This window comes from Triturus cristatus, chromosome 2_1 (assembly GCF_964204655.1).
Source record: "Triturus cristatus chromosome 2_1, aTriCri1.1, whole genome shotgun sequence".
In the NCBI taxonomy this organism is placed as follows: Eukaryota; Metazoa; Chordata; class Amphibia; order Caudata; family Salamandridae; genus Triturus; species Triturus cristatus.
The window spans coordinates 586,092,347-586,109,495 of record NC_140581.1 but is presented as its reverse complement, the minus strand read 5'-3'; the positions used below and the strand labels follow the sequence as shown (position 1 = coordinate 586,109,495).

At 43.3% G+C, this 17,149-nt stretch overlaps 1 protein-coding gene across 3 annotated transcripts in view; it reads right to left on the bottom strand.

Moving 5' to 3' along the window:
* Positions 1-1,107: 1,107 nt before the first annotated feature.
* Positions 1,108-17,149, bottom strand: part of SLF1 (SMC5/6 complex localization factor 1) — a 557,620-nt gene continuing 541,578 nt past the window's right edge. For all 3 annotated transcript variants that reach the window (XM_085632479.1, XM_085632478.1, XM_085632480.1), the window contains exon 18: positions 1,108-4,148. In XM_085632479.1, the coding sequence (XP_085488605.1) occupies positions 3,670-4,148 (479 nt within the window). In that variant the 3' untranslated portion in view covers positions 1,108-3,669. The remainder of the gene's footprint in view (positions 4,149-17,149) is intronic.

Genomic DNA, 17,149 nt, shown 5'->3' with positions numbered 1-17,149 from the left:
CTTTAAGATTCAGAGGTATCTGGCAAAACATTTTTTTTAATGAGCTTGAGAACGAAAGGTGATTATAGGATCTAGGTGATTCTTGCTACTAGCACAACGCACTTTAAGTTTTGCAGGGCCCTCTTGTATACGTCAAACACATTTTTGCACATGGCACTTTTGAAACGATTAGAAGTATATCTGCTGCTGGATTTGTATGCATTTTATTCTTCTGCACATTGCACTTTTTTAAGTGGTTAGAGGTATATCCGTCGTTAGGATTCTATGCACTTTAATCAAGTAAGAATGATTTCTACTTAGGGTTTGGCAAAAACATTTTTTAGATTAGATTCTTGCTATTAGGACAATGCACTTTGAAGGATACAGGAGGGCCCTGGAATACTTAAACACATTTTTTGCACATGGCACTTTTGAAGCGATTAGAAGTATATCTTCTGCTGGATTTGTATGTACTTTATTCTTCTGCACATTGCACTTTTTTAAGTGATTAGAGGGATATCTGCTGTAAGGATAGTATGCACTTTAATCAAGTAAGAATGATTTCTACTATAGGGAATTTCTATATCTTTTAGTGGTAACTTAATGTGGACCTTTTTGAAACATGTTTTAAATTATTCAGATAAGATGTATTACGAATTTACTACGGAGTGAGTTTTATAGCTATTAAGTGTGATTTCACAATTATGTGGTTTGGGTTTCGTTTGTAGCTCGTTATTATTTATGCTCTATATCTGATGCTATATATCTTGACTGTTTACTCTCTTTTTTGTGTATTTTCCTGTTCAGATAAAAAATTTAAATTAAAAAAAGGAGATACATTGAAGTGCATGCCGCAAAAAGTCTGTGCACTTTCACATACTTTTCTCAACCATTTGCACATTTGTGCCACAATCTCTATCGCACCTAAGTCGATCAATTATGTCTGAGATGTATTTGATTTTGTTGCTGCTCAAGCAATAGTCCCACAGCACGTTTTCCCTCACGTACCTTGTCCAAGTTGCCAGGCACAATAGCACACATTTAGAAGGCTCCGATGCAGCCTTTTATCGTGAAGATAAAGGCACTCGCATTACCTTCAATGTAAAAATCAGAGTCAAAGCAGAAAAAAACTTTCAAAAATATTTATTCAACTTCCATATAAAATAAAATATAAGATTAACATAACAACCTATAATTATATTTGCCTGAAAACATCTTATATAAATATGGTGGTAAAATGAAATTCCACAAATGCTGGGAAACAAACGTGGCGTCATTGTCCTCACTGCAACGTATAAAATGTGTCACCCATCCCATTAAAAAATACAATTATTTTAGTGGTAGCTGCTGATGGCTCGAACTTTTTTCAATGGCCATATCCGACCAGTCCGCTATCATCAGTGCAATGACGGCACTGTGCTATGTAGTACACATTTCACTTCGAGTATAAAGAGCAAAAACGTATTGTAAGATCAATTAGTGTCAAAGTTGAAGGGCTGTCTTCAACTGTTGATTCTACCATTAATTAGAGACCCCAAGATCAACTAAAGAATGCATAGTAACATTTAGCTATGGGCACATCTTTGGCAGTTACAGGTGGAAACCCCGGTGTGCCATCACTCGAATGTGATACTGTGTTTGTTGTACAGACCAGCTTTGGTGGTCCTACCTATATTGGTTACTTCCAATGTATTCTTTTTTTTATTTTATAAGGAGGCCGAGATGAGTACAACAGAGACGCATTCAAGTGATGCAAGGACTTTGTATTGTTCGGACTGGGGCCACCAATGATGGATGGATGAATGCAGGTGTTCTATTTTCTGAAAGACATGTTGGGATTTAGGTCAGTTCAAGATACTGAAAACAAGGCTAGATCCAGCCTAACGAGTCTTAGAGCTTACTGGATGCAATTGGAGGAGTGGTGCACAGTTGATGTCTCACATGAGTGAACCATGAACTGTGTCAGAATCCACCAGAGAGGGCGGTTTCCACTACCTGCAAAACTGTGCGGTTTCCATAAACAAATACCATCTACTAACTGATTACATTTCTTACATGCACAACAGCTGCAGAGTGAGAATGATACATGTTTACAACAAGGGCGAAAGCAATGAAGTCAACCGAGGTGAACCACTTTTAGGGTGAGATGCAGGGTTAATGATCTTAAGGAGGTCTCAAGGGGAGGAGGATATTTTGATACTTAACAGAGGGGCTGATGATTTCAAAGAGGGCAACACGCCCAAGTGAGAGTGAGCTGAGAGGTACGGAGTTTGCCATGGGGCGCATATATGCTACATGAGGCACATGAGTATATTCTAGCCCAAAAGGTGCGTTATTGGTGCAGGACGTATAGACTCCAATGTGGTAATAATGCACATGCAGTATCACAAATCACCCTAAGGCATGAGTCATGCATGTTTAAATAATATGATTAAAACACAAATATCTCGTGGACTCTTCTGTCCGGTTCTCTACAAATCTGGTAAAGACACCTTTCAGCCTAGTCCAAGTGCTTTGAATGGGTCTCTACTAAGACGAAAGCAGTAGTGAGCATTTGAAAAACCTGAAAGCAATTGGAGGTATGACTGGCCAGGGTACAGAGATAGGAAAAGGCAGACTGACAATCCAATTCTCCAGAAGTCCTCTTTATGTATTAGTGCTGTCACAGGAGAGAGTTCACCTATGGTCATGCATGCCTAGTTTATGTGCTGTGGGGGAAGGGTTTGAGCATTTGATTAGGTTGTGCATGTGTGGTGCTCTGTTATGCACAAAAGAGGGTTAGGGTCACCTAGGGTTCCGTCTGAAACTCATGGGTGGTGGAGCAGAGGTGCACCTTTACTCAGAATCTCAAGAATTCTACTCCAAATCTTAGGGACTTGGGTAGAGTTTCTCAATAGAGCCTTGGACATGTATTTAGGTTTTTTCAGGGTAATGAAAAAGTTCTGAAGTGGAACAAAACATGTCATCTGTTTGCTTCTACTATCTCATTGATGGTTGTATGGAACTTTGCACTAGTATTGAAAGACATTCAAATAGGCCCATGATTCGAGGAATACGGACTGTCAGGGACAAATGTGTGTGAAGTTGATAAGATGGGTCCTTTTTTCAATGCTCAGGAACCTTTCCAATTTCTCTTCGATTGGACCTTTTTTGATATGATTCTGCACTTTTTCTATTTTATTGAACACGTTCTGTAAAATTGAATTAAAGTATGAAACATAAACATCGTCTACGGATTGACTGTTATAACAGTATATGTAGACTATCGAGGAGTGCTAGTACATATTTTGTAATGAAGAGCAAAGATCCACTTTTCGCAATATTCTTAGGAGGGTCTGTACAGACTGAACTTAATGGTTTCCTAGCTTCTAGACTCCTTGATTAGAGGAAGCAATTTAACACTGTATCCAAACATCCAGCCAATTTCTCTCCCCTTGCCCAGTTTTTCGGATTAAATGTGGGTTGTTTTTTACCCCCTCGGATCAGCAAGTAGCCTCAGATACTGACTAGTATCGAAGTGAAACACCCATCATTATAACACAACATTATAGTCCTCACCCCAAATGACGTCCATTGCAGAAACAACCAGGTTTAGAAAATAGGTGCAAGTGATTTTCCACATTAGGCGGAAATCATTAAAAGAACATTGGGGGGCAAAGATCATCCCAAAGGAATCTTCTAGAACAGTCTTTATGAGTTCATAGCCATTGGTGGAGGCGTTATCATGTTTGTTAGGACTGCAAGCAAAACCCGAGTGTGAAATCCATCGCACTGCGACAGGCTCTTTGATAGCTTTGCCAGCAACTCTGGCAATGTAAATAAAGTCTGCAGATCCCGCGCGTGCTGCTCGAGCAGCCAGTCCGTAAATGACGTGGGCTTCTTTAGAGTCTGGACAGTATTCACCGGTGGATGATGTGACTGCACATGCGCAGAAGCAATATTTGAAGACAAGCCATAAATCGAACAGAAATTTAGCAATATCCTACAAAGAAGAAATGATGAAAATTCTATTTGCTGGACAGACAAGTCTTTTTCCATTTCCACACTAAATTCCTCCAAAGTCTGTGGAAGCCGGAGAATGCTGAAAAGTTCCTCTTTCAACTGCTGAGACGCAATGTAATCCAGTGGCAGCTTTCCGTCCAAGTCCCTGTGCCGTAGAAGCACTGGTCCTGCGGGGAAAATGGGCTCATTAATATTAACCACATTCGCATGTTAGCAGTTGAACAGCTGTTTATTTGTGAAGCACCCAAGGCTACTTTCAGAAATTTTGTTGACAAAATTAACTGATTAAGTGCTGACACCTACCAAAGAAATGTTTAGGTATATTTTTGTCAATTACCTACTCAGGTTTAAAAACGAGTGCACATTTTTGTTCTTAAACTTTGATTCTTCAGGACAAAACAAACTTGCTGGAATTAGGTATTGCCATATTTCTTCAAGCTCATGACATTTTTTGTGGATATTAAAACATTAGACGGTGCAGATAGGCTCTTAACACCGGAGTAATGCACTCCTGCAACAGATAAATTCACATTTCGTTTGCCCAAGAACATCAACGAAATTAATTAGGTCATTAACAAAATTAAGACTTACTTCATATCAGAACCGTCAGCCGCTTCTCTTGCCAGTGCAATGTACTCAAGAAAACAGATGCGTTGGTCACCAAAAAGTGATGAGCACAAAGAATAACATAACCAATGGTAGTTTCTTTTACACAGACTGTTCTCCATCAAAGCAATCAGAGGCTACATTACATACCGGTCGCACTGTACCAGTCTGTGCCGCGGGGCACTCTTAACTAGGAGCATCTTGCATGAGCAGGGCACCCGAGTACAAGTAAAATGCCCCGCCCGCAGCACAGGTGCAAGCCCCAACATCTCGGGCCTGCACAGAGGAGAGCACATTAGTGAAGGGTCGGGCCTTGGTTTGAAACTGCAGCATCATCTTTCACTGGAGACGGACTAGCCTGTTTCTGAAGAGCAGGGAAGGGCATCTCCCCCGCCTCTATGCGGCACAGTGAGTGTGCCTCCCTGCAGCTTCTTTTCCTGCACATCCACATATGGAATAGGGCGAGGGCACAAAGGCAAAATGTTCCCTCATTAGCCAGTGGCCATGGCCCAATGCGAAAGTGGGAATGCTGCATTGTGATCGTGTCGGTGCAAAACGTGCATGGACATGATCCATATTATAGAAGGGACCGCGCAAGAATTTGTGGCCCCTTTTATAATACTAAAGTGTGCACAGGGGCACAAGAAACACCTTGAGCACTGTCTGTTATATGACCCCAGGTGTTTTCACAAGTGCTTGTCTGGAGACTTGCATCTTTTCTGAACCCTCAACAAATTGGTTAGGCCTTCGTCCTATAGAAACCAGAAAGGTAGCTCAGTGAGACAATCATGCGCAGCCGAGATCTGAATGTAGGTCACAGCACGCTCAAATCAGCTCATTATGATTTTAGTGGTTGAAACATTTATAGTATGATTACATTGGGTAATAGCGTCACCATCTTATTCATTTCCATTCAATGCAAATAGTCATAATGCACCTTAGCTAATGAATGACCCTACCATGTTCCCTGACATGTGGTTCTACAGTAGGAATAATTCATACAGAGAAACATGCAGTACCTGATAAATGACAAGATGGAACATTCAGTGGTGCAATGGAGAAGATTGTATCCAACCTAGCTCACTAAAGCCTGTGCTTTAACAATTCCTTCTGTTCTTCACCACATCGGACTTATTTTTACACACGATCAAAGCAGTTTTGATACATGCTTGATAGACATGTTCCCTCTTTTATACATATGTACCCCGACCGATTAAACAATATGGGTAGCTAATAATACACTGGTCTCTAGCGACATAAGCACTTTAAAAATGAAATAAACATTGAACAGAATACTCAAAGTATTGTACGTGAAATATAAAGTGGCATAATTACTGAAATATGGACCCTAAAAGAAAATGCGCATGGGACAAAGGCTAATATGAGTTGGAATGAACTCCACAATGATGAGACCAAAAAGGGAGCTTATCCAAGTTAGGTTATTATAAAGACAGAAAAATAAGGAGCACCAAGTTTATAAGCACATACAGTTTTTTCGTGAAAATTGAAGAACTGGTTAAATTACACACCTACATTTGGAGCAACAGTATAAGAAACATGGAATGGGAGAGGATGATTTTAAATCTCTGTCATACAGTGTCTGAGCTACTTAGGGACTATGCCCAAACCTTTACATACATTTCTCACTGCCTGGGTCATCATTCACCTGTTAGCCAGTCTAGCCTCCTTGACATTTTTTTAAATCCAAAAGAAAATCTGGCCTAAACCCAGAAGAATCTCTGTGTTGGAGGTGTAGTCTAGTGACATTAATGGCATGGATACTCTGAAAGTTTCTCCAGTGGATAGTGGAATGATGAGTACTGAAACAGCAGCCAGAAAAGATGTTCTTATGAGTATGATTTATCTAAAACTATCGCCTACAAATATGACAGCTTTGAGAACCAAAAGAATAATGTTACGTTTTGCAATGAACATGAAATACAGTTCTATTACACAAATTAACTCACCACACAGGTTACACACATGCAATTTTTGGATTGTTCAATTGTTTCTCGGAACCCAACTTGATATTTTCTTTTGTGCACAATGTTAAAGTATCAATAAAAACAATAAAAAGATATTTGGAGTACAAGCGCCTGTGTCAAATAGAATATGCTTACATCATGCTGGGTCATAACCCTGTTGCATTGATCTTAGAAGCTCCAAAAAGATTCCCATTATTGTGATCTGGACCAGCAAGATATATTGATGGATGCATGACTGGGAACACAATTAGAGAATATATGTTATTTAATTTGAAATTGAGTCCCTGAATACTGTATGGGAAAACCACAGGCCAAACTGTTGGAGAGGAAATGAAACATGAAGAAGTTGTGCTATAGCAGACATCAGTAGAGAGTGTCACGGAGCTATATGTGGTGAAAGATCAGTACAGGCCTAAATTCCTTGCTGATGCAAGACAGGTGAAGAGTTCACTAGAAAATAGAGTACACGATCAGCAAGGTCTTAGTTAAAGGAAAACCTGTGTGTGTAAGCCAGAAGGAATTTATGGTCACAGTACAACAAGTAGTTTTCTAAGTTCTCAGTAAATTGAAAACGTGATGGAAAAATAGGAACAGGAGACAGAATCAGCTAAGGGTACACAGAATCTGATAAGTCGTCTTGGGAGCAGGGTACATGCAAATAAATACACATGCATTCAAAAGTAAATCGTTTGTTGAGCATTGTTAGAATTACAATGAAGAATGTGTAAAGAGAAGTCATAAGTTTAAGGACCCAGATGACATGATGCATCTGCTTAGTAACCTATTATTGGACCTTTTGCAAGAAGCATTGTTCATGTTATTTAAGTGGCAGCCTGTGTAGAGCAAATTGAGACCAGCTGTTTTCATGTGTGGAGACAACTACACCCCCTTCCACGACAGTAAACCTGCTTTTACCTTGCCAAAAAGAATCCTGTTTTTCTTTATCTTAGTTTCCCGCAACAAAACTGTGATGCCCCAACACATTACCAAAACTAAGGTCAGCAAGGCGTCTTTAAACGTTATCATCTCCTCAAAAACTGGCAAGATATATTCATTATTAGGAGAAGCCCCAACGTCAGGCATCTCAGCTTGCCCGTGTTACCATACGAAACAGCAATTTTAAAGGGATTATAGCGTAATTTTTAATCATTTTGATGCAAACTTATCTGCCCTAATGAGTTGGATTAATATCCATGCACAAAAGGTCCTTGTGTATTTGTCCTGAGGAGGCCTACCAGAATAATCTTAGAGGCAAAACATATTGAAACACATAAGAGCAATCATTAGAAGGAAGAACTGAATAAAGTATGCCCATAATGAATGAATGGTAGAAGAAAGTTAAATTGGACTTCTTGAGTGATTTGCCTCTGAAGGGAAACACATACACAATGATATGTATGGTGCTTACAAATGAAATGCAAAGACTCTTAACATTGTGATTACATTTCTGAACCATTCATAAATACTGGAATACTTGTGCACATAATAATTCATTAATATTATGATGTCAATGTGACACAATAAACTATCTTCTTGTGAAAGATACCCACAGAGTAAGTGCCTTGTCATGAAATATAAAAGTATTTGGTGAAAAAGAGATGAATGATATTTGGTGAAAGTGACAAGAAAGTTTCAAGTCCAAATAAAAAGAGACTTGGTACCTGCAAAAAAGAGGCAGAATCCATATACTGTTTGACAATCTAGGTTATCTGTGATTTGGGTGAATTTATCAAGGAATACCATAGACCTGTGTGATATTATTTAGACTTATCAAAACACGTGTTGGCTAAGAACATAACAAGAAAATAAAGAACAGATGAACAAAAGAATGTTTTGAATCTGGTAACATTTCTGTCAAACAAATTTAATGTGAATATTAGCGTGTGCTGGCAAATAAAAAGTGTTTGACAATCTATTCCCTGTAGAGAACTTTAGTTTTTCTCTATCTGCCCTGAGGTTACAGGTTGTTCCCTGTGCTTGTCCATTAGATGTAAAATGTCATGTCTTCTTCAACCTTCCTGCATGCCTTGCCTGCTCCTGTCCAGTGATTGGTCCTTTACCTTTACCTGCACCCAGTCCCCTCTCATCACAGGGCATGACCTGTGCCCTGTCGTCAGAGCCTAGAAGGCACTGCCTGTGCTGGTGCTAAGAGACCACTGAGCATGGGGTATGGCTTTGAGACTCACTCTTTGCTCAGTCCTCTGCATTAAATGCTGCTCAGGAACAGCCCCCAACTGTACCAAATGGGCTTACTAGCCACAAAGAATGCCCTTCAACCATACCCTAAGCCCAGACACCATCCTCATTGTTGTCAGAGCATAGTTTTAAGATATGCTGAGTGAACACTGTTACAGAAAACAAATGATGGCCGGAATGCAGACAATGCAAACATTCTCCCCCAGTCAAAAGATCTGGGTTAAATCCATCGTTCTTTTGCCCACTACGCCACCCCAGTTTGGACCCAGCTAAATGCAAATCAGTCTTGACCCTGTGCCCCATGGGAACAGTCCAGACCGGACTGCTAGGCCAGATCCTCCCTGGACCGGAAACAAGCATCCTGGGACTGGTTTCAGGGTATGGCACCCTTCTTCAGCCAGGCTAGCTTGAATCCAGTGGCACAGTGAGCAAGGGATCCACGTCTGGGCATACCCATGCCACTTAGGGTGAAAAGTGTTACAGCAAACTAATGATGGACGGAATGCTGACAATGCAAACATTCTCCCCCAGTCATAAGATCTGGGTTAAATTCATCGTTCTTTTGCCCACTTTTGCCTAGGTGAAACCCCGAAACCGGTCCTAGGATGCTTGTTTCCAGTCCAGGGAGGACCTAGCTTGGCAGTTCGGGCTGGACTGTTCCCATGAGGCACAGGGTCAAGACTGATTTGCATATGGCTGGGTTCAAACTGGAATGGCATGGTGAGTGAAAAAAACGATGGATTTAGGCCCAGATCTCTGTACTGGGGTGAATGTATGACATTGTTCTGCATTCTGTCCATCACTGCTGTTTTTGCATTTGTCACCCCGAGTCGGACGGGTATGCCCAGACGTGGGTCCCGTGCTCTCCATGCCACTGGAATCAAGCTATCCTGGCTGAAGAGGGGTGAAACCCCGAAACCGGTCCTAGGATGCTTGTTTCCAGTCCAGGGAGGACCTGGCTTGGCAGTTCGGGCTGGACTCTTCCCATGAGGCACAGGGTCAAGACCGATTTGCATATGGCTGGGTTCAAACTGGAATGGCATGGTGAGCAAAAACGATGGATTTAGGCCCAGATCTCTGTACTGGGGTAAATGTATGACATTGTTCTGCATTCTGTCCATCACTGTTGTTTTTGCATTTGTCACCCGAGTGGGACAGGTATGCCCAGACGTGGGTCCCGTGCTCTCCATGCCACTGGAATCAAGCTATCCTGGCTGAAGAGGGGTGAAACCCCGAAACCGGTCCTAGGATGCTTGTTTCCAGTCCAGGGAGGACCTGGCTTGGCAATTCGGGCTGGACTGTTCCCATGACGCACAGGGTCAAGACTGATTTGCATATGGCTGGGTTCAAACTGGAATGGCATGGTGAGCAAAAAAACAATGGATTTAGGCCCAGATCTCTGTACTGGGGTGAATGTATGACATTGTTCTGCATTCTGCCCATCACTGTTGTTTTTGCATTTGAACACTGACAGCAAAGCAAGACCTCAATCTGTGTCCTGCTGACTAGTACTAACTTGGCATGGTCCTCCAACAATGTTTTAGCATTCATGCTTAATATTTCTATATGGAAATTGTAATGGTAAATGCAAATTTCATGACCCCACTACAGCTACCAATTTTTCCATTAACCAAAATGCACACACATTTACAAGCTAACATTTGTTTTTTGTCAGGTTGCATGCAAATTCATCATCAAGGGAAAAAAAATCTAAAACGTTTTCTTCACAGTTGCAAGCAATTCCCGTATGTACCAGTGCAACTGGGTATCTAGATTTGGCCTATGCAAGGTACATACTTGTACAATTGCAGAGCTTGTTATAGGCCGACAGGGGGTGATGCCATTCATATAGTTCCAAACCTATGTTTGTAACGAAATAAAAAATATGCATAGTTTGTGGCCTGGGGTTAATGAACAAGTTACATATCTTCAGTAATGCCTTATCTGGTAGAGACTATCTAGTCACAGATTCCTTACATTAGAATTTTCCCCAGGTGTCAGACTAGATCTGGAAATTTTGATGAGCAGGATCCTTGCGCGCCGGTAGGTGGCGTCGTTCACACCGGAAGTGACGTGCACGGTGCCAGTATAGACGTTGTACCAGCATGCTGACGTCAGTTTCTTTTTTGCAACTTTTCACGCCTGAAGCGCAAAAAGCCACTTAGAACACTTACCGTTGGTGCGTGAAACTAGGCCATTTATTTAAGAGGGAAGCAAACCTTTTACTCTGAAATCTGTTTGCGTGTGGGGGAGGATGGGTGGATAGGTAAGGAATCTGCCGCTAGATAGAGTCTCTACAAGATTAGGCGTTACCGAAGGTAAGTAACATGTTCATCTGATAGAGACTTCTAGCTGCAGATTCCTTACTTTTGCATAGATTCCAAGCAATACCTACTCGGAGGTGGGGCTACAACATGGATTTAGATTAGAAAATCCTGTACGATTGAATGGGCAAAGTGCCCATCTCACCAGGCCGTACTGTCCAGGCAGAAGTGCTTCGTACACACGTGCAGGAAAGCTCACATTGCTGCCTCACACATATCCAGGACAAGTAATCCACAAGCTAATGCAGTGGTCGCAGCCTTAGGCTCGGGTGGTATGAGCACACAAACCTTAAGGAGGTTGCTTTTTGGCAAATGCGTAGCAGATTTTGATGCAAAGTACTATCAATCATGAGATGGTCCATTTCTGCACAGCTTGTCCATTTTTGGCTCCGACGTACCCCCTAGAACACTTTTGTCTGGTCAAGGTAGCATGGCAATCCTCTTTTTAGGTCCTGCTGATGGAGTCTCTCCTCTTATTTAGAGGGGTGAGGCAGAGCATAAAAGGTAGGCAAGGTGATGGACTGGGCTACATGAAATGAAGTTGCCACCTTCGGTAGGAAGGATGCTCTTGTGTGAAGGACCAATTTATCTGGGTAGATGGTAAGATACAGAGGCTGAGAAGACAGTGCCTGTAGCTCACTGACCCTATGGGCAAATGTTATAGCCACTAAGAAGGCAGTTTTTAGGTTACGGCCTACCAGTCAGAACAGCTGTCTGGTTGGCTAAATACATCTTGAGGTCATTCAGAAAGTTAACCTAGGAATGCATTCCGCCCTATGCTTACCATTGGCTTTGTGGTTTGTAATTCACATTTTCTAGCTTTTATATGCTTGCTTTATTTGCTTTAGGCTGTCTAGCTTGAGTAAGTCCCTCCAGTTGCCCTAACCTTATTTACTGTATTCTTCCACGAACTCGCTTTCTGTAAATGGGCCTTAAAATCTTGTTCTTATCTTGTCACATTTGCTGTGCATTCAAAGACAGAGGTCAAATGCCAGGCTGAGTCTTCCCGGAAGCTTGGAGTTTATTTTTCTTTATCTGACTTCAAAGTGAGAGGATATATGTGACAATCATGCTGGCTAGTGGGGGTCTGCTTCAGGACGTCTGTACAGATGTTATTTAGTTTTTCTAGCACACAACAAAATTTAAATGTCTGTAAATAAACTGTAATGACAATCAAATTACTACATTGGGTGATGACATTTCCACATATTATTGTTTGTGGGCTGTATACTTTTATCAGTAAAACTGTATGTTAGTACAAATGCAGTGGTCATCTCAATGTTAAGATGTGTTGTCTGTAATGCCAGTACACTATCATAACGTGCATACTCCAACGTTACCCCACTCCACTCTGCTCTGCACCACTCCACACCACTGCACTCTACTCTGCACCACTCCATGCTACACCACTCCACGTCACTGCTGTCTTCTCTGCACCACTCCACTGTATGCCTGTCTAGTCTCACTACTCTACGCCAATGCAACCTACCCTACACTAATCTACTATGCACCACAGCATTCTAGACCACTTTACTTAAGGCCAAAGCACTCCATGTCAATCTACTCTGCACCAAATCACTCTACGCCAGTATACTCTACACCACTCTATTCTACTCTGCACCACTGTACTCAACACCACTGCTCTCTATGCCACTCTACTCTGTGCCAATGCACTTTACAGCACTGTACTCTGTGCCACTGCACTCTACGCTGCTCTACTCTGTGCCACTGTACTCTACGCCAATGCACTCCACACCACTCTACACCAATGCACTCCACACTACTCTACTATACACCACTGCAATCTACGACAGTATACTCTCCAAAACTGCACCCTCAGCCACTCTACTTTATGCCACTCTACGCCACTGAACTCTAAGCCACCGAACTCTAAGCCAATCCATTCTAAGCCACTCTAATCTACTCTGCACCACTTCACTCTACTCTGAAACAATCTACACTGCCCCACTCCACACCATGCCACCGCATTCTACGCCACCTTATTCAAAACCAATACACTCTATGCCGATCTACTCTGCACCAGTGCACTGCCCGCTACCATACTCTACACCATTGATCTCTACATCACTTTACTCTGCCCCACTTACTCCACTGCACTCTACGCCACTCTACACTACTGCACTCTAGAACACTCTACTCTGCAGCATTGCACTCTCTGCCACTGAACTCTATGCCATTCTACTCTATACCACTGCACTCTATTCTACTGCACTCTACGCCAATGCCCTCTACGCCACGCTACTCTACTGTGCAGCACTGAATCGGCCATTCTCTTGCTAGACTAAAAGTGCTACCTGCTCTCCTCTTGCTCTCCTCTAAGTTTCTTCTGACTTTTCAGTGCGCTGGGTCGTGGTCCTAGGGCCCCCCACTCACTAGAGGAGACCCCAAGGACTGTGGAATGACCAGATGGAGGCGGGGAGAGGCGCAGCCGCGGGAGTTCACCGATGGTGCGTTTTACTCCATCAGCTCCCAGGCCATGTCCCAGAGGGCATCCCCGTTTGTACCTCTGGTTAAGGGTGTTTATATTGAGAGTTCACCATTAACGTTTAACTTGGCTGGAGGTGATTTGTAACTAGCTTTTATACAGATAAGCAGTTTGAACCAACCCAGTTTTATTCAGCATCTTGGAAAAATATGACCAGTCGACTCTATTAAACATCTTCTCCTCATCAAGTGAGAGTAGGATCATTTGGATAATTTTGTGCTCTGCAAGTTAAATTACATCTACAGTCAAACGTCCATTATTTGTCTGGCTGTATTCAACAAAACCTGATTAGTATGGTGAAATTAGGAGAGGCCACATTTTGAAGAGATGAGTGACTATTATGTAAGTGGATATATTAACTTCAAAATTTAGCTGGGGCCATTGGTCTGTAAGAGCTATATTTAGTGGTATCTTTATCATGATTTAATATTAGTGTGACTGTAGATTCCACCCTAGAATTCCTAACAGATTTTGCAGATATGAAAATGACTTGTAAACTTGAAGAACAAGTTACTTTCCTTCGGCAACGCTTCATTTGGTAGAGACTTCATCTATCTGCAGATTCATTACCGTTCAATAGTCCCAGGCGTCAGACTGGATCCATAAGATTTTCGAGCAGTTCGCCTGCACACTGATAGGTGGCTTTATTCGGTTCCTGTCAGCGTTGTCCGCATAGTCCACACCGGAAGTAACGTGCGCGGTACCAATATAGGCTCCAGTTCGGCACGCTGATGCTAGGTTTTTTTTTTACTTTCCACGCCAGGAGTGTGGAGCCACTATAAGAACTGACCACTGGTGTGGAAAAAACTAAGGCCCTGAAAGGGATGTCTCTTATACCTGAACCGGTTTGCAGAGCGGGGAGGGTTGGGAAAAAAATCTGCGGCTAGATAGTCTCTAACAGACAAGGCATGACCGAAAGTCCTTACTTCTGAATAGATACCCAAGTAATACCTCCCTGGAGGTGGGTCTGCAAATCCGATTAAACCAAAAAGTCCAGTAGGACTGAACGGGCGAAGTGCCCATCACGACAGACCTGACTGTCCAGCCAGTAATGTTTTGTGAACGTGTGCAGGGGTGCCCACATTGCTGCCTTACGGATATCCAGGAGAGGAACGCCCAGGGCTAAAGCAGTGGCTGCAGCCTTAAGGGGGCTGTTTCTTGGCCAGTGCATGGCCAGTGCATAGCAGATCTTAATATACAGGACAGTCCATTTGGAGATGGCTCCTTTCTGTACAGCTTTCCCCGTCTTTGATCCCACATAACCCACAAAGAGTTGATCGTCCACCCGGAACTCTCTTGTGCGGTCAAGGTAGAATGACAATGCTCTTTTTGGGCCCAGGCGGTGGAGTCTCTCCTCTTCGTCGGAGGGATGAGGTAGAGCTAAGAAGGTACGCAGGGTTATGTTCAGGTCTAAATGGAAAGGAGTGACAATCTATGTAAGGAAAGAGACATGTGTCTGAAGGACCAGTTAGTCTTTAAAAAAGGTAGTATAAAGAGGGTGAGCCAACAGCACTTGTGGTTCACTGACCCTCCTGGCCGATGTTATGGCCACCTAAAAGGCAGTTTTGATGGTCAGCAGCCTAAGAGGATAATTTTGTAGAGGCTTGAATGGTGCACACATGAGAAAGGTATGGACCAGGTTGAGGTCCCACTGAGGCATGATAAAGGTCTTAGGTGGAAACATATGTTGCAGGCCTTTACGGAAACTAGCCATAACCGGTGACTTAAAAAGAGAAAGTTGGTCAGGTAACCGCAAAAACGCAGACATGGCAGACATTTAACCCATAACTGTGTTCAAAGCAGAGCCTTGCTGGGCCAAAGTCAGTGGAAACAAAAGAACTTGTGAGAAAGGTGCAGATCAGGGGTCGATATTGTGGAAGACACAACATAATACAAACGTTTTCCAACTGCAGGCACATATCGTCTTGGTGAAGGGACGCCTGGCTGCCAGAATAACATCACAGACTTTGGGGAGGAAGGTCGAAAACTGTCAGTTGCTGCCGCTCAATCTCCACGCATGGAGGTGGAGTGTGTGAAGGTTCGGGTGCAGAACCCTGCCCTGTTGCTGCAACAGAAGATTCTCCTCCTGAAGAGGCAGCCTGAGGGGAATATGGGAGGTGATGGCGTATCCTGCCTCCCACTGGTTGCCCATGATGGTCTGCGGGCAGACTAAAGACGCTTGAAGGCAGCCGCTAGGGGGGTGATGGACTGACCTGACCATTGGCTGCCTGACCCACATGGTCTATGGGACCTGCTCCCTCTGCCACTAAAAGGCTGGGAAGCCTGCTGGCATTGGTGGCTGCAAGTGTATAGGCACGGCTGGAGGCCCCTTCCGTAGCCATGTAAGGGGCGGTAGTCAGATTGGGACTGATGAGGGGCCATAGACAGGCCCAAGGACCTGGCAGTAGCTCTGCTGTCCTTGAAGCGCTCCAGCGCTGAACCCTTGTCTCCAAATAGGTGGGAATCATCAAAGGCATGTCCATGAGGGAACCCCGGACATCGCCTGAAAAAACAGATATTGCCAGCGAGGCGTGGCCCCACACGGCCACCGATGATGAAATTGCTCTGCCTAGCTAGTTGGTAGTGTCAAGTCCACATCTGATGTAGAACTTTGCTACATCCCTCCCGTCAGCAGCTGCCTGAAAGAGTATGGCCTGGGCCTCCTCCAGGACCATAGGCAGCACTTGTACAACCGAATCCCATAGCGCAAGGCTGATGGAAGAGAAAATTCTCTTACCAAAGGTGTCCAGCCTCTTGGATTCCCTATCCAGTGGAGTGGTAGGGAACGCGCCAGGATGAATCCAAAATGTGGAGGCTTGGACCACAAGCTCTCCAGGATGGGTTGCTGGGTAAGGAAACTGGGAGGGGGCCAATAGCGATGAACCATTTTCTATTCACAGGAGCCCTTATGCAAAACTTGGAACAGGTCTCAAGTAGATGTCTGTTAGGCCTTCATTAAATGTGAGTAAGGGTTCTGAGGGCGAAACTCCAGACCGAAAGCACCTCTGTCAAAACTTTAGCTTTGACTGCCACTGAGGGTAGCTTAAGGCCAAGGACCTCAGCCGCCCTGCACACCACCATAACAAAAGAGACTCCCTTCTACATAGCCACAGTAGATGGGGATACCAGGCCAGTGTCAGGTGAAGTGTCTAACCCAGTGTTTCCCAAACTGTGGTCCGCGGACCCCCAGGGGTCCCTGACACATTCCTAGGGGGTCCGCAGGCAGCAGTTTTTAAAGCACTGCAAAGTATCTTGTTTAATTAGCAGTTTTCAAAGAACCATAAAAGTGTCAAGATAACACCAGTGATTAATGTCCCTGCTGGAGAGAGATGAGAGTTTTGTCCAGTGGCAGCTTTGACTTATCGAATGTAGCACAGAGGGTTAAAATGCCTACTGCAAAGAACATGTACCATTCATTTAAAAAACAGTATTTTATATGCATAGGTCAGTGGGTTACTTCTTTTGTCGGAGAGATTTTTTTTTTACTGTGCAGTTCATAAGGGACAATCGTAATCTAGCACAGTGACCTATAAACTGTCATCAAACAGCTG